Here is a 26,757-nt window from a genome sequence, read left to right as displayed (position 1 = left end):
GAAGGGGGGTCTCCTCCGCTTCCGGCATGGGGAAACCGAGCTCATGCCAGTCCAGCGGCTCACGCCCGTCATCCTAGCTCCTCGGGAGGCTGAGATCTGAGGGTCGCGGCTCGAAACCAGCCCAGGCAGACAGGAAACCCCACGAGACGCTTACCTCCGATTAATCACCCCGAAGCCGGAAATGGAGCCGTGGCTCAAATGGCAGAGCGCTAGCGTTGAGCAAAGACGTTCAGGGACAGTGCCCTGGGCCCCGAGTTCAAAGCTCCGGGGCGGTTCCTCCCCGCAGAGACGGGGCACGGGGTCTGCGGGCATTGTAGGCGCGGTCGAAGAGCCGGGCGATGCCTCCGCCATCGCAGGGCGGCGCAAGGTCACGGGTCGCCGTGCGGCCGAGAGCCGGGCCGTCCAAGTGCCAACAGCGCCAAAGTGGAGAGAGAAGGTTCTAGAGTGCAGGCTCGGAGCCGGTGCCCGTGCGGCCTGCAGAGACGCAGAGTAGCAGGACCAGGGGAGGCCCGGCGGGGCAGAGGGCAGAGGGCAGAGGGCAGAGGGCAGAGGGCAGGGCTGGCTCCCGTGGCTGCCCGCAAGCCGCAGCGCGGAGGGGTGGGAGGGGACACTGCCAGCTTCTCCTCGAGCACAGGCGCGGCCTCCCCCCCCCCCCCCCGTCCCTTCCCGGGCCCCCCACGGCGCCGCCTCCCGAGGCTCCCTGGCTGCCCTGGAAGGCTAAGCCTAGGCGTGAAGCAGTGTGTGCTCCCCAGGCCGGGCAGGCCTCCGGGCCCGTCCCTCGTCAAGCACACGGGACAGTGCACGAGGACAGTGTCAAGCCGACAGACGCCGCCGCCGCTCCACGCAGGGTCCCCCACGTCTCCGAACCCGCACCCCGGCCCAGTGTAGCACCCGGGAGAACAGGCCGCGCGCGGAGCGGCCGGGCACCGCAGACCTGTCACGGACGTGGACCGGGGCCTCCCGGCCAGGGTCCCGGAGCGGCGTCACACGGACGCTTCCCCAAGCGTGCCTCCTCCACGCACTGCACGATGCACACGCGCGTGTGTCCCCCCGTCCCCCAAGACCCCAGCCCAGGCTGAGTTGGACCAGAACTCACCCTGTGTCTAGCAAGAGCAACGTCGGGGCGCCGGCACTTTCTCCAGACGCTTGACAGCAAGTGGCAACTTTTCCGGAATTTCTATTCGCGGCGGCGTTCGGAGCGATCTGCTGCGGATTTTGGGGTGTGTTTTAAGAGATCATTGAGGGCAAATCAGCTTAAATGCGCGGGTCTCCGGGGACCCTGATTTCCTTCTTGGAAAGGCCAGGTGTCGGGGAAGCTGGAGGGGGCAGTGTGCCGGGGCTGTCACTCTTTCCCAGCAGGCTTGTCTTCCCCAGGGGGCTGCTGGGGCGGCAGCTGGGGAAAAAGGGCGAAGAAGACTCCGGAACGTTGAATCAGGAGACTTGCTTTACAGCCCGCCGGGCCCCGCCCCACCCCATCCCAGTGCAGTCACTTTGGGGAAGTCCCAGCCTCTTAAACCTCGGTCCTCCCTCGTCCTGATAATGGGAACCGTAGCCTGGCTGGCTGGGAGGGTGGTAGGGGTGTGTGTGTGAAAGTACTCAGTCAGTGGTACAGTCCTCGCCAGATGCTAGTGGCTCACACCCGTAATCCTAACTACTTGGGCGGCGACGGGGGGGGGGGGGGGCGGGGAGGGGGCGCTGAGACGTGAGGATAGTGATTCAAAGCCAGCCCAGGCAGGAAAGTCTGTGAGATTCTTAGGTCCAGTTAAGCAGCAAAAAAACATCCAGAAGCAGAAGTGTGGCTCAAGTGGCAGGAACACCAGCCTTGAGCTAAAAAGCCACGTGAGAGTACAAAGTACTGCGTTCAAGCCCAGTACTGGGACCAAAACAAAGAAAGAAAGGGCTGGGATTGTGGCTTAGCGGACAGTGCTCGCCTAGCATACATGAAGCCCTGCGTTCGATTCCTCAGCACCACACATATAGAAAAAGCCAGAAGTGGCTCAAGTGGCAGAGTGCTAACCTTGAGCAAAAAGAAGCTCAGGGACAGTGCTCAGGCCCTGAGTTCAAGGCCCAGGACTGACTAAGGAATAAACACAGAGAGAGAGAGAGAGAGAGAGAGATCCTGTACAGATGGGAAACCATGTCATTTATCCCTAGAGCAGGCTCTAGCCAGACTGTGGCTCTGCGTTTGATTCAGCACGGGCCTCTGCATCTAGACTTTCGGTTGCTTGGAGTCTTTACTGAGTAACGGATATTTGGGAGTGATCAGCGCACTACAAGATCTTAAAAAAAAAATCGCTGCCTTTTCCTCTGTTTTTCAAGTTGTTGTTATAAAAGTGGCGTCCGGAGGAGTTACAGTTACCCAAGTCAGTCAGGTAAGGAGTGCGTTTCTCTCTGGACAGGGCCGGCCCTTTCCCTCGCCCTCTCCCGGTCCCCACCCACAAGTCGTGTGGTTCAGTTATCACAGAGCGTGCAGTGAGGGCCACTGCTGCCTTTGCTCACCCCCCGTCCCCCCACTTCAGTGTCCCGCCCCCCCCCCCACTCCCAAAGACAGATAAACGAACAAACAAGACCCAAAGAAAAGAAAAGAACAGCGGCCACAAAGGAAAAAAACAAAACACCTCGTTTCCATTTCCTGGAGTTCATTTTGATAAACGTTGTTTTATATGAGGCACGGCACCTGGATGCGCCTCTCCGAAGAGTCTTCTCCTTTGGTGTCACTGGGTGTGAATGCCTAGAGTGCTAGGTGATGAAGTCTCGTGCCCCGGCGTCTTTGAGATTTAGCTTCCACATACGAGAGAAAACACGAGCCATTTGTGTCTCTGAGCTTGCCTCACCTCACTTAAAGTGGTTGTTGTTTTGTTTTGTTTTTTATAGGAAATCCCTGCCTTTTTGAATAGAGGAGAAGAGAAGTCAGCGTTCACATAGTAAGCAGGCTGGTGGAAGGCATGTCGTACTGGAGGGAAAACGAGCAGACTAAAAAAGATAAGGCACTGCTGGGCACTGGTGGCTCCCGCCTGTCCTCCTAGCTACTCGTGAGGCTGAGGTCTGAGGATCGTGGCTCCAAGCCAGCCCGGGTAGGAAAATCCAAGAGACTCTTACCTCCAATTTACCCCCAGAAAACTAGAAGTGGTGCTGGGGCTCAACGTGGTTAGAGTGCTAGCCTTGAGCAAGCGCGGGAACAGCACCTAGGCCCAGAGTTCAAGCCCCAGGGCTAACAAAAAATTAGATTAAAAAAAAAAAGAGTAGTGCAACGAATCCCTTTTTATTCGTGTTTGTTTTTTTTTTTAACCAACTTTGTGATTTAAAAAAAATTTTTTTTGGCAGTACTAGGCTTTCCACTCGGAGCCTTGTACTTGCTAGACTGGTATCACGTTACTACCTGGGCCATGTCTCTAGCCCTCATTGCTTTAGTTATTTTTCCGACGGTGTCTAATGTTTTTGGCCAGGGCTGGCCTTGGACTGGGGTCCTCCTGCCCGTGGCCTTGCACAGAGTTGAGGACGGGCATGGCCCATCACGCCTGGCTTGTTCTTTGAGATAGAGTCTCTCTAGTCGTCTCCCCCCCACCCCCACCCCCCAGTTGGCCTCAAACCATCCTCCTCATCTCTATTAGGATTACAGGTGTGAGCTCCCATGCCTGAGCCCCAACGTCGCGAACTTTCTTCATGAGTAATAGCTAGACATCACAGACTTGTGCACAGTGAGAGGTGAAGCAGTGTAGACCACGGAACTGAACAGAGCAGACTTCGGGAAAGATCCACCTCCGTTATTTTGCCTAACTCTGGTTACGTGCCCCCCCCCCCCCAGCGGCACGGGTGCGGCTAGACCTCTGTGTCTGTTGGGGCAGGGGGAGGGGGGTGTCGCCCTTCGGCCGCCATGTTGGAGTTGAGGCTGGAAGCGGGCTGCAGCCGCTGTGGTTGGACTCGGGCAGTGACGGTGGAGAGGTGACAAGTGGTTGTGTTCTGGTTAGCTGTGAGTGTGGGTGGAGCACAGAATTTCATCCCCAAGGCTGTGGACTGAGCAAGTGGAAGGGAGGAAAGAGACAAGACTGGGGAGAAAGAGCGGGATCAAGATCTGGGTAGACTTAACTCCTGTTTTTTGGCCAGTCCTGGGTCTTGAACTCAGGGCCTGAGCACCGTCCCTGGCTTCTTTTTGCTCAAGGCTAGCACTCTGCCACTTGAGCCACAGCGACACTTCTGGCTTTTTCTGTGTATGTGGTGCTGAGGAATCGAACCCAGGGCATCATGCTTGCTAGGAAAGTACCACTAAGCCACGTTCCCAGCCCTAGGCTTAACTCTTAAGGAAGAGTCACAAGTGGATGGATGACTGAGTCTAAGTCCAGCGAGGGAGGCCTAGGCTGAGGGGGACCTTGTCAGCACGCAGCTGGTCCTCAGGGACATGAGGCTGGATGGAGGGTGAGGTTCCCAGGGTCACTGGGTAGAAGAGGAAGAAGCCTGAGGAAGGGCGGCCCAGAGGCAGGGGGGAGGCCATTTCTAGGAGGACGGTGCAGTCGGCTGGATCAAAGGCTGCAGAAAGCAAAGCAAGAGGAGGCCTAGGGATGGAGGGAAGCATTGGCAGTGTGGCGGTCCCTGGTGTGCCTGATAAGGCTGCTCTTAATGGGGTGTGTGCCTGCTGGGATTGGGGTGCCGGGGAGAAGTGCAGACAGCAGTACAGCCGCTGAGGAGCTTGGTGTGAAGCTGGCCTGGGCGGGGGAAGTCAGTGAAACCCTCATCTCCAACTAACCACCACAAAGACAGATGTGGAGCTGCAGCTCACATGGTCGAGCACTAGCCTTGAGAGGAGAAAGCTCAGGGCCAGCGTCCAGGCCCTGAGTTCAAGCCCTAGGACTGGCACGAAAAGAAAGAAAGGAATGAGGGAAGGAAGGAAGAAGAGGGAGGAAGGGAAGGAAGGCAGGAGGAAGGGAGAAAGAGAGAGACTTGATCCAGGGTTCCAGAGGAGCTGCAGGATTTGGAGGCCGGGGAGCTGGGCAGAACACTGGAAACAAACAGAAGGGATCGTCAGCAAGCTGGGTGCATGGGACTGAAGCCGGGGTGCCGTAGCTCCTGGGAGAGGGGGGCCGAGGACATCACCAAAGGACCAGGTCCAAGGGACCCGGAGGACTGGGCATGCGGGCCCTGGTGGTCAGCTAAACGTAGGACTGGCGTACGCCAGGGGCCACAGCCCTCCAGAACAAAGACCTGCTGCGGTGATAGGCAGAGCCAAGGGCCTGGGAACCGCAGATCCGACCCCACCCTGAGCCCGTGTAAGGGCCTCAGAGTTGGAGGGGAGGCCGGGCGGTCTGGGTAAGGAGTGCCCCCAAGAATAGACCATGATGGAAAGTTCCCTTACAACAGATGAAGGTAAGTGGGAGGCCTTCGGATTCGTGGGAGACACGGCAGGAAAGGGGGTACATAGGGCTTTCCGGGGCTCAGGAGGCAGGAGCTGCAGAGAGTATGAGGATAGCGGCTACCATTCGATCAAGCCTGATGCCCTCAAGGTACAGCCATGGTGAAGCAGAGGAGGCCAGGCTGTAGCAGAGGCAGAGAGGGCTGAGGCCCGGGCCAGGACGGCGAGCCCCCGTTCGCACCTCCTCCGGACGGAGCCGAGGTCGTTGGGAGGCTCACGTACGCTGCGTTTTCCTGGGCATTTTGTTTGTAGGATTGCTTCGTTTTGGCAGTGTTGGGATTTGAACACAAGGGTCTTGCACTTGCTAGGCGGGCACTGGACAGGAGCCATGTCTCTAGCTGGCATTTGCACTGGTTGTTTTCAAGGTCAGGTCTTGCTTTATGCTCAGGCCCGGGCTGGCCAGGGCTGTAATCGCTATATCGGCAGAGGCGACCGGCGTGCGCCACCATGCCCAGCCATGGGTTTGAAGATAGAGTCTCACAAGCTTCTCCCCTGGCTCTGGGCTGGCCTCCATAGTGAGCCCCCCAATCCCTGCCTGGGATTATAGTTTTGGCTGGGGAGGGGGGGGTAGGTTGGTGGTTTGTCTGTTTATTTGTTTTTGGCAAATGAGGCTCGGAGTTTGCAAACACTTTAGCATTTGAGGCAGGCACACCAGGCTTTTCTCTTTGGGTTTATTTACTCAGAAAAGGCCTTGCACTTTTGTCCAGGCCAACCTCAGATTGCAGTCCTCTTCCTCCCTTCCCCCCTCCCCCTCTCCAAGGATCTTAGGACCATCCGTGTGTTTCCTCAGGCCCAGATAGGGCGAACTTTCCCCGGGGCTGGCCTGGAACCTCCATCCTCCTATTTTCACCATCTTTTCCTGAGTGTTTTTGTACACCCACTGTCCATTGCCCTTTAGGTTTAATCTCCCCAAAATGCAGATGACGTGTTTCCTCTCTGTTGAATTTTCTCCCAGGTGACAAACTAAGTCATAGCACGGAGTGGCTGGCCAAAGCAGTAGCTTATTCCTGCCTTAAAGTCTGCAGAAGGTTTCCCAGGGAGAGGCAGGACACTAGGCCACCAGGCAAACTTTCCTGACAACAGTCAGGCGAGCTGCACAAGACAATGGAGAACTGGAGGTCCTTGGGAGAGACCCCCCCCCCCCCGCTAGCAAAAGGACCAGCTGGGAGGGACCGGCTGTGGGCCCGGAGGACAGGCGATCTAGGGCCCAGGTCCAGGGCAGGGGGAGGGAGGACAGCCCTCTCTCCCTTCCCAGCATCCTTGGAGGTGAGGGGCCAGCACATGAAGACAGGCGCTTCTCCCGGAGGGCACAGCCCTCGAGCTGGGCCCAGGGAAGCCCAGAGCTCTGGCAGCCAGCAGCTTGCTCCCTGAATCTGTGTCCTCAGCCCCCCCCCCCCCCCACCAGTGTCTCACACAGAGGACTCAGCCAGTATCTGCAGACTGGTTAAGAGGGGCCCATCGGGAGCCCAGCAGGAACAGGGCCCCAGCCGGGGAGGGAGGACTCTGGGCAGATGGCGGCATGCTTGGTCTTGGCCTAAGAGGCCATGCAGCCAGCGACGGGCCCTGAACTCCCAGGGAGGAAAGGAGAGGAGAGGACCGCTCTGGCTGCCTGGAGCTCAGGCCTGGGTGTGTCCCATCGGGGCGGAGGGCTCTGGCCAGGCCCACCAGCTGCTGATCTAGAAGCGGCCCCTGGGCCGAGTGGCCCAAAGATGATGAAAGGCTCGGTCAGTGGTAGGGCCCTACAGGACAAAGGCAGGGCTGTGCTGGTGGGGGGCGGGGAGGTACAGCACCCCTTAGGGCTCCTTAGAATCTCCCCCCGCACAAGCACACACCAGCCTGTCCACGTGGAAAGGAGAGCCAGGCGTCGGGAGCTCCCTTTATTTGTACAATGCCACAAGCCGTTGTGTAAGCTACTGGGTGTGACCTGCTACGAGGGACCACCCCATCCGTGGTGGTGGCTGTGCGGCGAACACCAACCGTGAATTCAAAATGTCCTTTCCCTCCGGGCCAGGGGATGCGGGAGCCCCAGAGGCCCAGCCCTGCCGCCTCCTGCAACCAGCAGTCTCAATGTTTGCCGTTCATTGTGTGTCTGCTGGGGGGGGGGGCGGTGAGGGAGGGGTGTCAAGGAGCGTCCTATGAGTCTGAGCAAAGCCAGGAAGGCAGCGGGAGCGCAGGACTGTTCACATTCAGCCCACCTTTGCCATGCACCTGCCCCCCCTGCAGAACCCTGGGGACCCCACGGTAAGGTCTTTCCCGACTGGCCACCGCAGGTGTGGCAGAGCGAGTAGGGGGGGGGTGTGAGAGGAGGGAGGGGCCTCCGGAGGGAGGGCACATCTGGCCCACACTTCCTGAGTGGCAGCAGCTCCTTGCTGCGGGGGGCGGCGTGTCCTGTGTCTCCCCGTGCCCCCCCCCCCCCCGTCTTCCCCTCTTGTCTGCATGGACCCCGTCTTTCTGGAGTCCCTGTATTTCAGAGTGTGAAGGGCCCTGGCATTCCCTGGCCAACCCCCCCCCCCCCCCCCCCACTCCCGAAGAGGCAGAGATAACAGAGACTCGCCCAAGGTCACACCGCTATTCCTGTGTCCTGGTTTCCCTGTTGTTTTTGATTTCTTTTTCTATCATCTTTGGTGTGTGCGCGTGGTGTGGTGTGGGGGGGGGGCATGCGTGCGTGGCGTGTATCTGTGAACCCCAAACGAACACAGAAAGGCAGAGTCACAGAGAGACAGCCAGTGGTGACGCGGGCCCAGCCGCCTGGCACACCCGGGGGGAGGGGGCGCGGAGGTGAGCCCGCGCCAGTCAGGGCACCCCGTCTGATCTTCGCGGTGGGCGGGGGTGACCCTCCTCCCGGCCTCTGGGGACTGCCCTGGCTTCATGGTCTAGCCAGAGTCCCACGGGCCTGGCTTAGGCCAGACCAGGGTCCCCGGGCATGCGCAGGGGGGTCGTGGTAACCAGCAAAGGGGGGGGGTGAGGGTGGAGATGGGCAGATGGCAGAAGTTGGGGTTCATCACCCTAAGAGCTCCACACGAGGGCATTTTATTCCGATAATGAAAGCTGTCCTTGCTTGGGGGCGGAGGGGAGGGGAGCCGGGAAAGGGGGTCTCTCCGTCCGTCCTCCCTCCAGGTTCCTTTGTTCCTCCTCTCCCTGCCCCCTCCCCTCCGCCCGCCTCCCCTCTCCCCTCCCAGCCCCCCCCCCCCTCCCCTGTCCCCCCCCCTCCATCGGCATCCCCCAAGTGGGCCATCCACGCAGGGCGGGGCCGGGGCCGGGCCGCGCTCCCGCAGGGAAGGGGTTAAGTCTGTTCCCCGCACCCCTCCCCCCTCCCCGCCTCCCCCTCCCCGCCTCCCCCTCCCCGGCCTCCGCCGCCGCCGCGCGCGGTCCTGCAGCTGGGCCCCGGCTGCCGGCTGACCTTCACCGGAGGGAGGCCGCGCGCATGCCCGGGCCGGGGGAGGGCGGGCGGCCTGGCGGGCGGGGAGGGGCGCGCGCGCCCCCCCCCACCGCGGCCCGTGCGCCCCCGGCGCGGTGCGGGGCGGAGGGGGGCGGGGAGGGCGCGGCGGCCCAGCCGTCCCGCAGGCCCCGCGCGGGAGCGGCGCGCTGCCATTTGGTGCGGGCCGCGCGGCTGGGGCGGGGGGGGGGGGGGGGGAAAGGAGCGATGGGGGGACGGCAGGGGGGACTCCGGCTTCGGGCGGCCGCAGTCCCGCCGGGCTGGAAGGCGTCCCGGCTCTCCCCAGGCCTCCCATCCACCGCGCGGGCACCGCGGGCGACGTGGCACGGGCGCCCCGCTCCCTGGAGGGGCCGAGCCGCTGGGGAGCCCCGGCCTTTGTGATGTGAGGCGGGGGCACACCGGGGCCGCCCGGCCTCCGGATGGGAAGGCCCGGGGTGCGGGGTGTCCGCGCGTCCCCACGCCCGGGGCCGCCCCAGTTCAAAGCACGCAGACCGTTGTCTGCACGGGTGCCCCTGTGCGTGGGACTCCGAGGTGCCCCGTGGGTGCAGATCCACGCGGCCCCCTGTCCCTCTGGTGCTCGTCACGGTGCGTGCCCGGTGGTGACACTCAGGCACGGGTGGCCCATCTGTGGACTTGAGTGACAGCTCACACACACGCCCCGGGTGTCCCCCCCCCCACCAGCCTTGCAGCTGCCCAAGCTATGGGGGCAACCACCCTCTTCTGCCACCTTTCCTTTTCATGGCAGTCGTCCCCCAAAGGTGGGGACACTAAGCGGTTCAGAAAGCCTGGAGGTGTCCCCGCCCCCCATCCCCAAACCTCTGGGGTCCGTAGCTTCCCACCACCCCGCCGCACCCGAAGCGCGCGCGCACGCGCGCGCGGGGAAATGGCCGAGCACCAGCCCGGTCCCCTGGCCCGTGGAGCCTCGCGGGCCTCCGTGGGCCCCTGCGCCCGACCGAATGGAGCCGGTTGAGGACACCCCACCCCACCTAGGCGCGGGCCCCAGTCTAGCCCTATTCTGGCTGCGGTAGATGAGGTCTGGCACTTGGATTCGAGAAAGATCTGGGCCAGGGGAGGCACCTGGAGGAGGTGGGGCCTGGTCGCGCGCGGGTGGAGGCCCAGCGGGAGAGGAAGGGAGTGAGGGAGCCGGGAAGTGGTGGGCGAGCGGGTCACCCCCCCCCCCGCGACGGGGCTGGGGTGCCGCATGCGGGACCAGGAGGAGCCCTCTCCCGAGACAGCCAGGAACACCAGCAGGGCCCCGAGGGGAACGCAGCCGCCACCGCCAGAGGAGGCCCTGGGCACGGAGCACCCGCTCTTCGTCACCGCGTCCTGACTTCTGAAGACACTGGGGGCGCTCAGGGATCAGGGCCCCCCCACCCCCAGGGTCACCCAGCTCCCAGGCTCTGCGCCTCCCTCGCCGCCCGGCTTCTGGGGGCCGGGGAACCTTGGCCCACCCGGTCCTCCTGCGGGGGGGGGGGGGAGAGGGGAGGGGCGTGGCCTCGGGCAGGGGCGGGGCCTCCGCGTGGGGACCCCGAGGCCACGCCCCTCCCCTCTCCCTCCACTCCGGGGGCCGCCAGCTCGCCCTGGCACCGCCCCCTGGGCCGCCCCCCACCCCCGCGCCCCGGGCCGCCCGGGGGATCCTGAGGTTGACCCCGCCAAACCCGGCTGCCTGCCCCCCTGCGCCCGTGGGTCCCCAACCCCGGGACACGGAGCCCCGATTCCCGTACTCTTTCCGTCTACCCCCCCCCACGCACCCAGCACCCGTCCGGACGCCGTGTCCCCCCCCACCCCCCCACCCCCCGCGTCCTTTTTCACTCGGAAACGCGTCCCCTCCGGCCCTCACTTTCCCACACGGAGACAAAGAAACACCCGGCAGCCCGGAGGCTCAGGGCCGGGCGCGCGCGGCGCTCCACACGCAGCCCGCGTCCTGCTCCCACGCGCGGGCCGGGGCGCCGGGGTCCACGCACGCGCGCGCGCGCCCACGCCGCGCCACGCCGCGCCACCGAGGGCGCGGACCCCGGCGGCGGCGTGGAGAGAGACCCGCGCCCGCGCGCGCGCGTGTGCGAGGAGGAGCGCGGAGCGTGGAGCGGGGCAGCGGGAGCGCCGCCCCCCCCCCTCCCCGGGCCCGGCACACCCTCCCTCCGCGGCCGGGCCGAGCCGGGCCGGAGCCAGCCAGGCCTCCGCCTAGGGCCCGGCTCCCCCCCCCCCCGCCACCCCGCCACCCTCCCCGCCCCGCGGATTCCTTCCCACGAATGTTTCCCTACTTGGCCCGCCAGGTCTCCGGGGAGAGCAGGGCCTCCCGGGCCGCCGCGGCCGCTCGCTCGGGGCGGGGTGGGGGGGGGGAGCGGGGGTGGAGGGGGAAAGAAAGTTGGAACGGGCCGTTCCCGGCGGGGTCCCCCCCCCTCCCCGCCCTGCGCGCGCGCGCGCGCGGCCGCGCCCCTGCCCGGCGCTCCGGTGCGCCCTCGCCGCCGCCGCCGCCGCCGCCGGCGGGCCGGGCGCGGGGCCGGGCGGGCGGCGGCGGCGAGGGCGCGGGCAGACCCCGGGCCGCCGGCGGACTATTTCTGTCTTATCAGTGGCGGAATGCGGCGGCGGCGCTGGCGGCGGGCGCGGCGGCGGCGCGGGCGGGCGGGCGCGGCGGCGGCGGCGGCGGCGGCGGGCGGGCGGCGTGGGCCGTGGGCCGTCAGGGCAGCCCTGAAGGGGCCCCCTCCCCACTGCGCCCGAGTAGAAGTGTGAGGGAGCCCAGCAGGACTCGGAGCGGAGAGTTGGAGGGAAAAAAAAAAGGCAGAAAAGGGAAAGAAAGAGGAAGAGAGGGAGAGGGCGAGGAGGAGGGAGGCGAGGGCGAGGGCGCGCGCGCCCAGCCGCCGGGCCCACCCCGATGGCCGCGGACGAAGTTGCCGGAGGGGCGCGCAAAGCCACGAAAAGCAAACTTTTTGAGTTTCTGGTCCATGGGGTGGTGAGTGGGGGAAAGTTGGCGGGGGTGGGGCGGGGTGGGGGGGAGTGGGGGGGTGGGGGGGTGGGCGAGCGCGCTGGCGCGGGCTGAATGGAGGGAGGGCCGGGAGGGGCCGGGGCGCCGGGCTTCCCCCACGCGGCGTCCCGCGGCCGGCCGGGGATGGGCGCGCGCGCGCGGGGGACGCCGGGCGGGCGGGGAGGCGGCGGCCCGGGGTGGCGGCGGCGGCCCGGGGGGGGGGTGGGTGGGCGGGCGGGCGGGACGCGGGGACCGTCCCCCCGCATCCCAAGCGTGTGTGTCATGGGGGGGGGGGTCCTCTCTGTAACCGACATGTTGTCTGCCCGTGTCCCCCTGCCCCGGGGCGGGGGTGGGGGCGGGGGCCACGCTGTCCCGGCTGAGTGAGTGAGGGGTCTCCCGTGGGACGGTGTCACCCCGAGCAGGTGAGCCTGGCAGCCCCCCCACCCCACCCCCCAGGGCGGGAAGCCCTCCAGCTGAGCGCCATCCCCGTTCCACCCCCTCCCCCGGGGGCTGTCAGGGTCAGGCAGAGGCCTGCTCCAGGGGTGAAGCTCAGGTCCAGGGCCTCGAGGCCCGTGGTCCCCCGTGGCTCCCCGTGGCTCCCCGTGGCAGGCCCAAGCTCCAGACGCCGGTGACCTTAACCCCCCCCCCCAAAGGTGTGAAGGGACAGCTGGAGCTGGGGACGGGAGGCCAGCACCACCCTGCCTGGCCACGGGCAGGCTGCAGACACACGTGGGGTGCCCTGGGACCCGAGGGGATGGAGGCCCCGGAGGAGCCGGCCAGCAGGGGGCCCGGCGGGGAAGCAAGGGTTCCGGGGACTGAGCATTGGGCAGCGGTGGAGAGGGGAAGTCTGTTTACGATGGCCAAATTTGGTGGTGACCCCGGGAAGGGACCAGTCCTCCTGCAGGGCTGCCGCTGGTGGCTGGCGAAGCCCCCCGAGGCCTCTCCGTGGAGTCCCCCCCCCCACGGCCTTGGCCATCCCGGGAGAAGGCAGCCTGTCCTCCAGCCCCAGGGGACCCTGGGGACAACCTGCCAGGGTGGGGGGCTGGGAAGAGGAATCTCCACACAGCGACACGAGGTGCATTCTCAGGGGCCTGCGAGCCCCCCGTTCGTTCCCAGTGCTGGGTCTATGGCCGTGGGGAATGGCCAGGCCCGGGCTGCCACTCTAGAGGCCTGAGTGACAGAGGCAGGTGGGGCGGGGGAGCCCCCCCCCCCCCCCGGGGACCCACCGGCTCCCCCGCAGCGGAGATGAGCAGAGACAGCTGCAGGCCAGGGGCAGAAGGGTTAGGATCCGACAGCAAGCCTGGGGCCAAGGCCCGGGCTCCTCTTAATGCCTAGGGGTGATGTTTGGGTGTGAACCGATCACGGGGACCTGCCGTCGGTATTCCGCCCTCCCTGGCCTCCCTCTGGACTCCCCCTGGGCCCAGTCTCCACCCCACCTTCCTTCTGGGGTCTGGATAAGTGGGGTCCAAAAGAGCACATCACTCAGAGACGTGTGTACTTCCTCTCCACCCTGCCCCGGGTCCTCGAAGGGGAGGGAATGGAGTCTGCGGGGTCGGCCCCCTGCCCACCTGCCCGGCTGCCCCTCCCACGCGGAGAAAGTTGGCAGCGCCTGCCATCGGCCTCCTGGCGTGCCGCCTCCCTTCCCCCTGGGGAGGAAGAGCGTGGGACAGACAGACGGGGGAGTGGGAAGACAGACAGTCAGCCTGGTGTCGGGGACCGAAGGGCCACAGAGGCAGGGCCGAGCAGCCGAGGGAGGGGAGACCGAGGGGAAAGCAGGGAATGGGGGTGTGTGGGGGGGGTGCAGCCCAAGTCAGGGCCGGGGGTTCAAGCCCTCACCTGCAGACCTCCACGGGCCAGATCTCGGGGGGGGGGGGCCTCAGAAAGCAGGGTGGGGCCTCTGCCCCCTGAGTGGCGGTGACCTTGGCGGGGTCGCTTTTACCCTTGAGCCCCAGTGAGCCCATCTGACAAGTGGGGGCGCCAGGACCGGCTCAGCCTGGCCGGCAGGGGGGCGCGCGGGTATGAGCATCCCCGGGAAGGTGGCCACCCTCGCCGTACCGTGCGCCGCCCCTCCCGCCCGCCCCTCCCACCGCTCGCTCGCTCCTCCGCGCCCGCCCGGGGTCACCCACCCGTCCCGGCGAGGGGCGGGGACGCCGGGGACGCGCGCGCCCAGGGCCCGGGCCCCGCGTCTGACCCGCGGGTGCCGCTCTCTGCTTCTCCCCTCGCCCCACCCCCCAGCGCCCCGGGATGCCGTCTGGAGCCCGGATGCCCCACCAGGGGGCGCCCATGGGACCCCCGGGCTCCCCGTACATGGGCAGCCCCGCCGTGCGACCCGGCCTGGCCCCCGCGGGCATGGAGCCCGCCCGCAAGCGAGCAGCGCCCCCGCCCGGGCAGAGCCAGGCGCAGAGCCAGGGCCAGCCGGTGCCCACCGCGCCCGCGAGGAGCCGCAGGTGAGTGGGGGGGGGGGGCGTGCGGGCGGGGGGCGGGCCGGGCGCGAGCGGGGGCGGGGGAGGGGGCCGGGGCTGGGGGGTGGGGGTGGGAGGTGGGTTCGGGGCACCGGTCCGGTTCTTTTGTGTGCCCAGGATGGAGACCGGGTCGCGGCGGCCGGCAGCCCTTGCCCGGCCCTCGCCCCCTCTCCCTTTCCCCACCCTTCCTTCCCCCCTAAGTTCTGGGTGCTGCTTCCCCAGGCCCCGGGGGAGGGGGGTGGCGGTGCTGGCGACAGACACAGGCGGGCAGCGCTTTCGCTGTGTGTCCCAAAGTGTGGGTGCCCGCCGCGGGCTTCCCAGCGCGAACCTCTGCCCCCTGGGCCCGCTGGGGGGGGGCGTTGCTCGGCGGGTGGGCGGGCGGGCGGGCGGGTGGGTGGTCTCTGCCCGCTCATACTCAAGTGACGAGATGCCACACTCTCTCCCCTGAACCAGGGCGCCCCCCCCCACACCACCACCACCAGGGCCAGCCCCCCTTCTCGAGAGAGCATTTGGAAGCACCCTCTCCCCCCACCCCGCCCCTGCTGGCGCTGGGCAGATCAGTGCCCCTCTGGGCATCGGTGTTTAGTCAAACACACATGCTTCCTTTTGCACAACAGATGGATTCCTATGCAAGGTGCAAAATCAATTTTACCTCATTATTAAATATCTCCTGCACATCAAGAACATTTCACCATGTATGGGAATCCTGTGATAAGCCCTTCTGCAACGGGAACTAGCTTTTTGTGTAGCGTAGGATCCCCCGGTGTGCGCTGTGTAAGTGGGGAGCGTCCCCGCGCTTAGGATGGGGTCCTCCTTTCAGGAGAGTGGCTCACCTCGTCCCAGAGGGAGTTGTGGCTAGGGAGGGGATGGGAGGGAGCACCACCTCACACGGGGGCGCTGCGGAGCCGTCCTCTGGGTGGCCTTCCAGCCCGCCCGCCCGCCCGCCAAGGGTGTTGTGCTCTGGGGGTCCTCTGGAAGTCAGGAGCAGCTAACCCAGGCAAGAAGTAGCTGCGTCCCAACCGCTACACGTGCCCAGCCCGAAGTCTGTGCACCGCCCTCCTGGGTTCCCCGTGGGGGTGGGGTGTCCCGTGCCCTCAGCCCCTGACCTCCCTGCTCCCCAGCTTTTCTCCAGCACTTCTGCAGCTCCCCCCCCTTTTTTTTTTTTGCCAGCACCACTCCCCCCTCCCACACCCCCAGTTCCTTGGAAGAGGGGATTTCTCTGCTTCGGAGGATGCTGTGTTGTGGAAGGGAGGCCAGGCTAGAGACACGGCCAGTCACCCCCCACCCCCACCCCCCCAGGAAACGGAGCCCCAGCCCCACGCCACCGCCAGCGCGGCAGCCCCTTGGGCAGGCAGACAAGGGGGGCTGTGGGAACCCCAGCCAGGCAGGCGGAGATGTTGGGATAATTTAGCAGGTGGCCTCGTTACTCCCAGATCTGTCACCATGGTAACCTGTTTTTTTCTTTAAAAAATGTACAGTGCCAAGAGGAGGAAGATGGCTGACAAAATCCTCCCTCAAAGGGTGAGTGCCTTCCACAGAAGCCCCTGGCCCCCCTCCCCCGCCGCCCCGCCCTCCCCTCCCCCCCCCCAAGGAGCAGCTATGGAACTGCCACTTCCACTTTGTGTTTAAAAAGCTCATTAAGAAGTGAGGCTCCCCAGGCCAAAGGGTTGGGGGGAGGGGGAGGGAAGGAGCTAGCCTGAGGACAGAACACAGAGCCTGGGGGGGGGGGGGACACACCACCGCCGAATGCCAGCGGTCCTGGTAATAAGACAAAAAGCGTGGGACAAAGGAAGGGCCGAGGCTCCCAGGTGAAGGGAGCAGGAGAGAGCAGCTCCGGCCATCGCCAACAAACAGAGCAGTGGAGAAGGGGCGGGGCGGGGGGGGGGAGGCGCCAAGGTCCAGGCCAGCCATGGTACCCCAACTGTCTCAGAGCCCCAGAGTCCCTTGGCACTTTGCGGGGGCCCAAGGGGAGTCCTAGTCACCCCAGAGATGAGGAGGAGTTGGGGCCCTTGTCACTTGTACCTGCTGGGCAGGCACAGCGTCCAGCACTTTGGGGACAGACACATGGATCTCCCCGAAGGGAGAAGCCATTTTTTTTGTCCCCACACAAGGAGGCTGCAGCATGGAATCCCGGAGAGAAGCCCCAACTGCACATTCACGTGTTCAGATCCCGAAGCCAGAGTTCCCATCCACCTCCTTTTGTGTCCTGGGATCAGCAAATGGGCGCGGGTTATTTCTTTATTTTTTTTATTCATTTATTTATTGATTTGTTGTCAGAGTAATGTACAGAAGGGGTTACAGTTACATGCATACGGCAGTGACTACATTTTGTTTTGCTTTGTTTTGTTTTTGTTGCCAGTCCTGGGCCTTGGACTCAGGGCCTGAGCACTGTCCCTGGCTTCTTTTTGCTCAAGGCTAGCACTCTGCCACTTGAGCCACAGCGCCACTTCTGGCCATTTTCTATCTATGTGGTGCTGGGGAATCGAACCCAGGGCCTCATGTATACGAGGCGAGCGCTCTACCCCTAGGCCACATCCCCGGCCCCTGAGCGCCGTGTTCTGTATCGCAAGACTGACTGAGCCTCGCTCTTCCTCCAGATTCGGGAGCTGGTCCCCGAGTCCCAAGCTTACATGGACCTCCTAGCATTTGAGAGGAAACTGGACCAAACCATCATGCGGAAGCGGGTGGACATCCAGGAAGCGCTGAAGAGGCCCATGAAGGTGCTTCGCGTGGGGGCGGGGGCGCAGGGCCCAGGAGAGGAGGAGGGGCCCTGGCTGGAGGCCCCGCTCGGCCTCTCTACTCCGCTCTTTATTTCTACAGCAAAAGCGGAAGCTGCGTCTTTATATCTCCAACACGTTCAACCCCGCGAAGCCTGACGCCGAAGACTCGGACGGCAGCATCGCGTCCTGGGAGCTGCGGGTGGAGGGGAAGCTCCTGGATGATGTACGTCCTGGCCCAGGTCTCTCCAGGTGTCCTGGGGTGGGTATGGGCTGAGGCAAGGAGAGCACTCCGTGTCCGCTCCCAGACTTGGGGGAGCAGCCTGCTTGGGGTGCGGGGTGGGGGGGAAGGCTGGGGCTGGGCTGATGTGGGGGACTGCCTGCCTGCCGCCCGCTGGGCCCGCACCCCCGATCTCTGTGCCGCCCCCACAGTCTCTGCTCTCTTCCCACAGCCCAGCAAGCAGAAGCGGAAGTTCTCTTCCTTCTTCAAGAGCCTGGTGATTGAGCTGGACAAAGACCTCTATGGCCCCGACAACCACCTGGTGGAGGTAAGACAGGTTGCGGTGCCCCGGAATCCTTCCCCCCCACCAAGCCAAGGCTCCGAAGGAACCCCATCCGCTGACCTGAGCCCAGGGCCAAGCGAATCCAGGCGGGCCTGTGGGTGAACCGGCGATTCCCCCTGGACAGTGGCACCGGACCCCCACAACCCAGGAGACGGATGGGTTCCAGGTGAAGCGGCCGGGGGACCTCAGTGTGCGCTGCACCCTGCTTCTCATGCTGGACTACCAGGTCTGTGTGCCCGCCCTCAGCCCGAGGACGTCACCCGGGCCCCCACGCTCCTCCCTCCGCCGGCGCGGCCCGGGGTCAAGGCCTCCGTCCCACGCGTGGCCAGGTCCTCCCCCCCCCCCCCCCGAGCTCTCCCTTGGTTCTCACTGTCCTGGTCGCCTCTGCCCAGCCTCCCCAGTTCAAACTGGACCCCCGCCTGGCCCGGCTGCTGGGGCTGCACACACAGAGCCGCTCGGCCATCGTCCAGGCCCTGTGGCAGTACGTGAAGACCAACCGGCTGCAGGACTCCCACGACAAGGAATACATCAACGGGGACAAGTATTTCCAGCAGGTAAGGCCTCCCGGCTGAGACCCGGGAGGACAGGAACCCGCCACAGGCAGGGCCGTGGAGCTAAGAGGCCTCTCGGGGCTCCTCTACAGTGAGCTCTGCGCCACAGCCAATCCGTTCAGCCCCCGGGCTGGAAAGATCTGGAAGCCTACCAGAACGCCTACAGCCTTCTGGAATGGAATATTCTAGCTCTTGGAGTTAAGAGCCAGGGTTCCAGCCCTGGGACTAGGCTTGGGGTAAGGGACCCGCTACTCGGCATCTCATTTCATTTTTGTAGTGACGAAAGCTCGGCCATCAAACTTACTGGACAGCCAGAAAAGCCAAATTGCTGCACAAGCGGTTTGACAAAACTCTACCAAAGTACAGAGTACTGTTGTCAATGCTTTAAAAATAAATACAAGAGGGCTGGGGATATGGCCTAGTGGCAAGAGTGCCTGCCTCGGATACACGAGGCCCTGGGTTCGATTCCCCAGCACCACATATACAGAAAACGGCCAGAAGTGGCGCTGTGGCTCAAGTGGCAGAGTGCTAGCCTTGAGCGGGAAGAAGCCAGGGACAGTGCTCAGGCCCTGAGTCCAAGGCCCAGGACTGGCCAAAAAAAAATAAAAAAATAAATAAATACAAGAGATAAATAGGAGTAGAAATAACGGCTGATGTTTATTAAGCACTTACCGAGTAGCAGGCCTTGTTCCAGGCACTTGACTTGTTTTGACCCCCACACTTCCCATGGTAACTCGGCCCCACAGGGGTTGTGAACACCCCAAGTGGCGATGAAGACACCAAGGCCTGAGGTATTAAGTGTCTTGCTCAAGGTTGCACAGGATGCGATGGCAGCAGGTCTAACACCCACGCAGGCAGACCTGGAACCCTACACCCCCCACCCAGCCCAGCCCATCACCCCAGGCCACGAACACCAAGGAATCTGGCTGGTGTTCAGCTTCTGTGGCCCTTTCCAGAACGGAAGGATCTAGAACTAGGTTCCACCTCTTCAAACACAGGCACCCGCGCGCGCGGTCACCCTCTCTCTTCCACTGTCTCGCTTCAGATTTTTGACTGTCCCCGGCTGAAGTTTTCTGAGATCCCACAGCGCCTCACCGGCCTGCTGTTGCCCCCAGACCCCATCGTCATCAACCACGTCATCAGGTAAGGTGGCCCCGGCCTGCCCCTCGGGCCACGGAAACACCCCTCCACACTCCCCCTTGCCTCCCAGTTGCCCCTACCCTAGCCGGGGGCCAGGGGCTTCTGCGGGGGCAGCACGGACGGCTGGGCTTCCCCGGCAGTGTGGACCCGTCCGATCAGAAGAAGACGGCGTGCTACGACATCGACGTGGAGGTGGAGGAGCCGCTGAAGGGGCAGATGAGCAGCTTCCTCCTGTCCACAGCCAACCAGCAGGAGATCAGCGCTCTGGACAGTAAGGTGGGGCCCAGGCCCGGAGCCCAGCGGGCAGCTGACCCACGGAGGACGGCGTGCACTTCCACCCCAGCGGGGGGCACGGGGGCCTGGCCAACCTCACGCCCCCGAGCGCGGCCCCGGCCCTCCCCCGCCTCCGACAGGGGCTCTGAGGGGCTTCCCTCCCCCCACCCGCATCACACAGCCGGGTGAGAACCATGCCTTTCTACCTGCAGATCCACGAGACGATCGAGTCCATAAACCAGCTCAAGATCCAGAGGGACTTCATGCTAAGCTTCTCCAGAGACCCCAAGGGCTACGTCCAAGACCTGCTCCGCTCCCAGAGCCGGGACCTCAAGGTGAACGGGGAGACCTGGGCGCGCTGGAGGGGAAGACAAGCACACGGGGGAGGCCCCTCAATGGCGGGCACGAGGCAGGGGAGGCCCGGGGACTCGGCTGACCGCCGTGCCCCCTCCCAGGTGATGACGGATGTGGCCGGCAACCCCGAGGAAGAGCGCCGGGCCGAGTTCTACCACCAGCCCTGGTCTCAGGAAGCGGTCAGCCGCTACTTTTACTGCAAGGTAAAAGGGAGGGGCCCTTGCCCGGGAAGCTCCCCCTTCCTCTCGGTGCGCCCCGTGGTGACGCCCGCCTGCACCCCAGCACGCCCTGCGGTCGCTTCGGCTCTCGGGATGGGGCGCCGGGGTGGGCCCCCCTGGCCGGCCACTCACCGGGAGCGTGTGGCCCCGGCCCCGCTTCCTCTCCAGATCCAGCAGCGCAGGCAGGAGTTGGAGCAGTCGCTGGTCGTGCGCAACACCTAGGAGCCTGGAACGCCCCGGCCCGCCCCGCGGTGCTCCCCGCACCCGGCCCCGTGCCTCTGCGGCCTGGGGGGGGGGCGGGGAGGACGGGATTAAAGGTCACTCATCTGACAGTAGTCTTGTGGTCATTGCACGCGGACGAGGGAGGGCACAGGCGCTGGGGTCCGCGTGGACAGACCCCCCCACACCCCCCTCAGTCTTCTCCTTACCCCCTTTCCCCCTACACCTAAGAACAGTTTGGCAGAAGATACTTTTTAATAACATTTTCTTAGTTAAAAAAAATACAGTGGCAAGCCCTCCGTCTGTCCATCGCCGTGCCCTGCCCTTCCTGGGGCCGAGGCGGGGGGGGGGGGCGGGCTAGGTGCTGTTGGCCTGCTCCTGCTCGAAGAGCGCCATGGCCAGCTGCGCGCGGCCCCCCAGCCCCTGCAGGTTGCTGAGGCGGCAGCGGTGGTAGCCGTCCTCGCTCAGCCGCGGGCTGCAGTCCCGCACGGAGAACTTCTGCACCAGCCCTGGCTCTACGGCTCGAAAGAGGTGGAGCCCTGAGAACCGGAGGAAAACATCCATCACCTCCAGCCCCTCCAGGGCTTCCTCCTCTTCCTGGCCTGCCAGTTCCCCCGCCAGCCTGGCCCGGGCCGCCAGGTAGTCGGCGTTGTAGAAGCAGCCCTCTGCGGACGCCTGGCGGTCAAACCTGCCGCCCGCAGACGCCCCCCGCCACAGGTCGGCGCCCGGAGGGGACGGGCGGTCGGGGCCGGCCCCCGGACCTCCCGGGGCTGATCTCTGCGGTGACAGGGCCGGGTTGAACTCCTGGAAGTGAACCGGGAAGAAGGCCTGCCAGCCGGAGATGGCGTTCATGCGGCAGCGGTTGAGGACCTCGGGCCCGGGCCTCGTCCACACGGTGGTGAGGAAGAAGAGCGTGTCCACCGGGTGCTTCTTGGAGACCACGTCCATGAGCCGCACCTGGGACGGGGCCTCGGCTCGCACGGCCAGCCAGGCCAGCCTCGCGCCAGGGTACCTCCGCTCCAACTCCGCCGCGCCGGCCTTCACCCCGAGGAAGGGGTCCGGGGCCCCGCGGCCGCCTTCCTGGGGCCCGTAGACCAGCAGCAGCGTGAGCAGCGCGTGCTCCCGGGGCTCGAGCACGCCGGCCGCGAACGCCTCGAGGAAAGCCTGGGCGGCGGCGGCTTCGGCCGCGAGCAGGGGCAGAACCAGCTGCACCCGGGTGGCCTCGGTGACGTAGGGCATGGGCAGGATTTCCACCCGGCTCAAGGGCCGCAGCAGGCTGACCCTGCGGGCCAGCGCCCGCCGGTGCCCGCGCTGGGTCACGGCCTCCAGCAGCAGGTCCAGGGTGTACTCCATGCCCCGGGCGGGGTCGAAGCGCCGGTAGCCGTTGAGCAGCCGCTGCTTCTGGAAGCGCAGGCGGGGCTGGTAGCGCCGGTTGAGCTGCTCCAGGGCCGTGTCCACCACGTCCCCCACGTCCGCCCGGCTGGCCCCCTGCAGCGGGCACTTCGGGGCCCCGTCTGCGCAGGAGAAGGTGTGCTGCTCTGTGAAGTAGTCCCAGCCCAGCACCTCGAAACGCGAGTGTGGCGTGAAAGGGGCCGGGAGCCCCACGGGCCAACTCAGCCCCGCTTCTCCCTCGGGGGTCAGCATCGTCAGGTTCCGGATCTGAGCCTGCGTCGGAGAGAAGGCACCCGAGGTCAGGGCCGGCTTGGGGGTCCCACCTCCAGCTGGCCAGGCTCCAAGACTCCAAGAGCAGGGCACTGGCCAGCCCCTGCGCGCCCCACTCCCCGGCTCCACACGGCGGGTAAAAGACGGCCCCCTTGGAAGCTGCTGGGGCTGGGGGGGGGGGCTGTGCACAGTCTGAATCACAATTTGACCATCTTTCCCTCTCCTGACCAAAGGACCCACACCCATAAGCCACCAGTGATCTTTGACCCCCACGTGAGCTACAGGACTCCTTCCCCTGCACCATGAGAACTTCTTCAACGGTTCCAGAAGCTCAGACCTGAGTTTCTGCCTCCTCGGAACCACACTATTAGACGTAAAATGGCCCACCTGAACACCTGCTCGTTTCCTGGTCCCCTAGTTCAACTAAAACACGTAACCACGCTCAGGTGTTTGACTTACGACTGTCCCAGGCCCCAAGGAGCTTTGTCCCTGTACGTGTGTGTGTGTGTGTGTGTGTGTGTGTGTGCGTGTCAGTGATGGGGCTTGAACTCGGGGCCTGGATGTGGTTCCTTAGCTTTTCAGTCAGTACTGGTGGCTCTGCTACTTAGGCTACAGCCCCGCTTGCAGCTTTCTGGTGGTTGAGGTAAGAGCCTTGCAGACTTTCCTGCCTGGGCTGGCTTCAAATCACAATCCTCAGATCTCAGCCTCCTGAGCAGTTCGGATGGAGTCATGAGCCCGCCCTGTAGCTTCTTTCTACTCCAACCCAAGTCGCTCGGCTGCCTGCTCTCTGGAAGCGTGAACGCCACGGGCTCCTGGGATCCCTGAAGTGGTCCTCGGGCCCCTGGCCGACTCGGCTCACCTGTAGTTGCTCTATTTCACTGTATGCCCGCTCCAACTCCAGAGCACTGAAGCGCTTGTGGAGCCGGTACATGAGGGAGCCTTCCGAGACGGGGTGCACGGTGAAGGCATTCAGGAAAGCCAGGCTCCCTTCCTTCTCAGGATCCCTATTCTTGGCCAGTTCAAAGGAGCGATACTGCTGCCCCTAGGGGGACGATCGGAACCATCAGGGTGGTACACAAAGGCTGCCGGCCCCAGCGCGCTCTGGACCACCTGTTCCCACCGCCGCGTTGGGAGAGATGGAAGGGCTTTTGCCAGCAGCTCCCTTAGCCATGGTTCTTACTTCCACTGAACACATTTTGGTTCTGAGGAAAGCAAGCAGGCAAACTCGGGACACCCTCTCCCCCAGAGCCCACGGGTCCCCAGAGAGAATGCCTTGCCCCGGGGGTCTCTGCCCTTCTCTAGCATGGCAGAGCCGCTCTGAGCGGGCCGAGGGACGTCCGGCGGGAACGAAGGTGAAGGGGCAATCACCTGGTGCTGCGAAACACAGCCAATACCCAGAGAGTCGATGAGGCAGCGGCCGAGCCACTCGTCGGGACGGGCACTGAGAATGTCTCCCCGGCAGCTGTCCAGGTGCGGCCGCAGGCGCAGCAGGAGACTCCGCGACAGCAGGTAGCCAAAGCCCCCGTGGCAGTACCGAGCCTGCTCGCCGGCGCCGATGAACTCCTCGGCCCGGCCCAAGTACAGGTCCCGGTTGATGCTGAGGTGGCCGGCCAGGGCTGCCAGCCGGGGGGCCTGCACGTAGGTGTCGTCTTGCATGATGAAGAACCAGTCGTAGTCCGCCCCGAAGTGGGCGTGCAGGTGGCGCAGGGTCTCCGACATGAGCCAGGCAGGCCGCTCGTCCCCAAGGGACACCACCTGCATCCCCACGGGAGCTCGGGCCCCCCGCTGCCCCGTGAAGTAGAGGAGGCGGGGGAAGTGGTGGGCCGCGGTGCGGTTGACGGCCACGGCCAGGGTGGACAGCGTGGCCCGGGAGGTCAGGACGGCCACCAGCAGCCGCTCCCGAGAGCCCAGCTCGGTCTGGATGTAGCGAGTCCTGTGGAGACAGGGGGAGGGGAGCCGATGGGTCCTCGGGGAGCACGAGCCAGCCCGTCCAGCTCCTGTGTCTCCCAGGAACGAGAGCTAGCGCCTCCGCTATAAACTAGCCGCGGGAGTGCCTCCCGGTGAAACGGGAATGGAGCGGGTAGGTGGGTCTACTCCTGGTTTCCCTGGCTTGCTGCAAACCCTGCCCTGCTCAAGAACGGTGAACACTAAATTGACACCAGTGGGCAAGACTTTTAGACTTGAGGAAGGGAAGCAAACCATAGTGAACTAAGATGGAAAATAATTGTTAAAAATTGTCCTAAGGGACCTAACGCAAAGCATCAGTGGGAAGGCACAGGCAAGGTCTTCCAGCCCTAAGGCCCTAAGGCCAGCGTGGGCCCCGAGGAAGCGTCCCTCACCGGAGCACCTTCTTGTAGGGCTTGCTGGGATCCCTGTAGTAAGGGACAATCCGGGGCCTGAAGTCTTCATCGCTGTGGTCCAGCCGGCTTCTTGAGTCTGGGTTCTGGGGCCCTCCTGGCTCCCCCACGGCGTCCGCACAGGGATCTTCTCCCTCACCCTGGATCCAGGAAACCCGCAGGAGGCTCAGGCTGCACCCCAGGGACAGCCCGAGGATGAGGGGCAGTGCTGGTCGCAGCAGAGCCAGCAGGGAGCCCAGGCGCATGGTGGCCGGTCCTGTCACGTGGGTGCCCCAAGGGGCACAGCCTCAAGGATCAATGTGTTGGGTGAACCCCAGGCCAGCAGGAGGCCGGCGGTTTCAACCGGGGAACGTCGGGTCGGCCAGAAATCCTCTCGTGTTGGCATCCAGGCCCAGCATCCCCCGGAGGAGCGGCTGTTATTTTCACAACTCCCTCTCTCTAGCCTCCAAACTGCCAAGGTGCCGGGTCCATGCTTCAGCCCAAACGGTAAATACACACGCACACGCACGTGCCTTCACTCACGGCTGGGGAGGAGATTCGTCTTGCAGCAGAAAGGGAAAGAAATAAAACTCAACGGGGCCAACTATAACCACCCCCAGCACCCCCCTCCCCCCCAAAGCCTACACACAGCTGTAGGCAGGGCTTAAGTCAGAGGGCACAAACAACCACAAACCCCACACCATCCATCAAAACAACGCTCCAACCAAACGGGGGAGTCGGCCTCGGCTGACCCCTGCACCAGCCCCACCCCGGCGGCGGAGGGGAGCTGGAACCGGGCCCGGGCCCGGGGCTTCCCGGGTGTCCAGGGAGCGCCACCGCGCCACCGGCGGCCACGCAGGCCGCACAGCAGCCTGCCCACCCCCACGAGGGGGTCGGGCGCGGTGACTCAGCCGTGCCAGCCGTGGCTCGGGGGAGCCATGTTGCAGGGGTGTCCTGTCCTCCCCGAGGTCCAGCGGGGCTACCCACCTGCCGGAGCGCCCCGCCGCCCGGCCTTCCCCGCGGGACCCGGGCCCGCCCGTCACAGCCCGCGGGGCGCCCCGAGGCCGCCCGCCTCCCAGCAGAAGCGAACGGCTCGCGTCCCGCGCGCGCGCGGCTGCAGAGTAGGGGTGGCGGTCCCGGTGGGTCGCCGGGCGAGGCCGGGCCGGGCCGGGCCGGGGAGACGGGAAGGGACCCCCGGGGCTCACGGCCGCCCGCGCTGCGGACGACGAGGGGGCCGCCCAGCCCCGCGGGGGGGCCCTGGGAGGCGGCGGGGCCGGACGGTAGGCCCCGGCCCGGGCCTGGGAGGGAAACGGAGAACGGACGTCGATGGCGCGGAGCCGGCGCCTCCTCACCCGCAGCCGCCGCCGCCGCTGCCACCTCACGGCCCGGCCCGCGGCTTCCTCTTCCGCTACCTGTCAGTCAGCCGTCTCTATGGTGACCGCATCCGGGGCCGCTCGCTCCGGCCGCGCCACGTTCTCTATGGTCGCCCCGCCCCCTGGCAACGACACGCCCCGCCCCCTGGCAACGAGCCCCGGTCCCCGCCTCCGAGGAGGCTCGCTTTCAGGGAACGCGCTTCGCGCGTCCCCACCGTCCACAGTTGCTGAGGAAATGCTTTCCTGGTGGGCTGGGGATGTGGCCCAGGGGTAGAGCGCTCGCCTCGCCTACAGGAAGCCCTGGGTTCGATTCCTCAGCACCACATACGCAGAGAAGGCCGGAAGTGGTGCTGTGGCTCAAATAGTACAATGCTAGCTCGGGCCCTGAGTTCAAGCCCCAGGACTGGCAAAGAAAGAAAGAAATGGGAGAGAATCTCTGATAGCTGTTCATCTGACAAGTATCTAGATATATAAAGAATTAAAAAGGTAAGCACCATGAAATAAAGACAAACGATCCAGTTAATAGTGGGCACGTGGACTGTACAGATAGTTCTTAAAAGAAACACAAATGGCTAATACACCAAAAAAATGCTTGTCATCTTCGGAGGACTACAAATCAAAACGACACTAAGATTCCAGATCACTCCGGTCAGAACAGCTATCACCAAGAAACCAGAAAACAATTGAGGAGGAGAAGGGCTGGGAGGAGAAAGTTTGTTTTTTTGTTTTTGTTTAATTTGCAGGTCCTGGGGCTTGAACTCAGGACCTGGGCAGTGTCCCTGAGCTTCTCTGTGCTGAGGACTAGTACTCCACTACTCGAACCACAATGCCACTTTTAGCGTTTTCTGAGTAGTTTATTGGAGATAAGAGTCTTGCAGACTTTCCAACTTTCCTGCCCAGGCTGGCTTTGAACTGTGACCCTCAGATCTCAGCTTTCTGATGAGCCACCAGTGCCCAGCCTATCAGGAGAAACTTTCATTCACGGTTGGAGGGAATGTAAACTAGTTCAGCCGAAGGAAATCAGTGTGGAGGGCCCTAAAAGTAGAACTTCATTATATCTAACTATACTACTCCAGGGTATTTATCC

At 64.6% G+C, this 26,757-nt stretch overlaps 2 protein-coding genes across 6 annotated transcripts; one reads left to right on the top strand and one right to left on the bottom strand.

Annotated features, from left to right (window-relative positions):
* Positions 1 to 8,103: 8,103 nt before the first annotated feature.
* Chpf2 (chondroitin polymerizing factor 2) lies at positions 8,104 to 24,859 on the bottom strand. Of its 2 annotated transcripts, XM_048340481.1 has the most exons (6): positions 24,301 to 24,859; positions 23,330 to 23,894; positions 22,821 to 23,003; positions 20,649 to 21,964; positions 8,999 to 9,008; positions 8,104 to 8,123 (listed from the first exon to the last, which is right to left on the bottom strand). In XM_048340481.1, the coding sequence occupies exons 1-4, from the start codon at positions 24,561 to 24,563 to the stop codon at positions 20,657 to 20,659; spliced, it is 2,319 nt and encodes a 772-aa protein (XP_048196438.1). In that variant the 5' UTR covers positions 24,564 to 24,859; the 3' UTR covers positions 8,104 to 8,123; positions 8,999 to 9,008; positions 20,649 to 20,656. The 2 variants fall into 2 exon arrangements, with proteins under 2 accessions (XP_048196438.1, XP_048196439.1); XM_048340482.1 differs by lacking the exons at positions 8,104 to 8,123; positions 8,999 to 9,008; positions 22,821 to 23,003 and having other exon boundaries at positions 20,528 to 21,964.
* Positions 11,476 to 20,544, top strand: Smarcd3 (SWI/SNF related, matrix associated, actin dependent regulator of chromatin, subfamily d, member 3). 4 transcript variants are annotated; one of them, XM_048340486.1, is made up of 13 exons: positions 11,476 to 11,790; positions 14,038 to 14,249; positions 15,743 to 15,785; positions 16,862 to 16,984; positions 17,085 to 17,243; positions 17,434 to 17,529; positions 17,669 to 17,770; positions 17,937 to 18,098; positions 19,141 to 19,238; positions 19,376 to 19,506; positions 19,721 to 19,843; positions 19,964 to 20,065; positions 20,249 to 20,544. In XM_048340486.1, exons 1-13 carry the CDS (start codon positions 11,713 to 11,715, stop codon positions 20,527 to 20,529), a joined length of 1,710 nt encoding a protein of 569 aa, XP_048196443.1. In that variant the 5' UTR covers positions 11,476 to 11,712; the 3' UTR covers positions 20,530 to 20,544. The 4 variants fall into 4 exon arrangements, with proteins under 4 accessions (XP_048196443.1, XP_048196444.1, XP_048196445.1 ...); XM_048340487.1 differs by having other exon boundaries at positions 11,477 to 11,790; positions 17,085 to 17,207; XM_048340488.1 differs by having other exon boundaries at positions 11,479 to 11,790; positions 19,376 to 19,511; positions 20,249 to 20,412.
* Positions 24,860 to 26,757: the final 1,898 nt, after the last annotated feature.

Source organism: Perognathus longimembris, chromosome 2, assembly GCF_023159225.1.
Source record: "Perognathus longimembris pacificus isolate PPM17 chromosome 2, ASM2315922v1, whole genome shotgun sequence".
Taxonomy (NCBI): domain Eukaryota; kingdom Metazoa; phylum Chordata; class Mammalia; order Rodentia; family Heteromyidae; genus Perognathus; species Perognathus longimembris.
The sequence above is the reverse complement of the archived record's forward strand: the minus strand, read 5'-3'. Positions and strand labels throughout refer to the sequence as shown.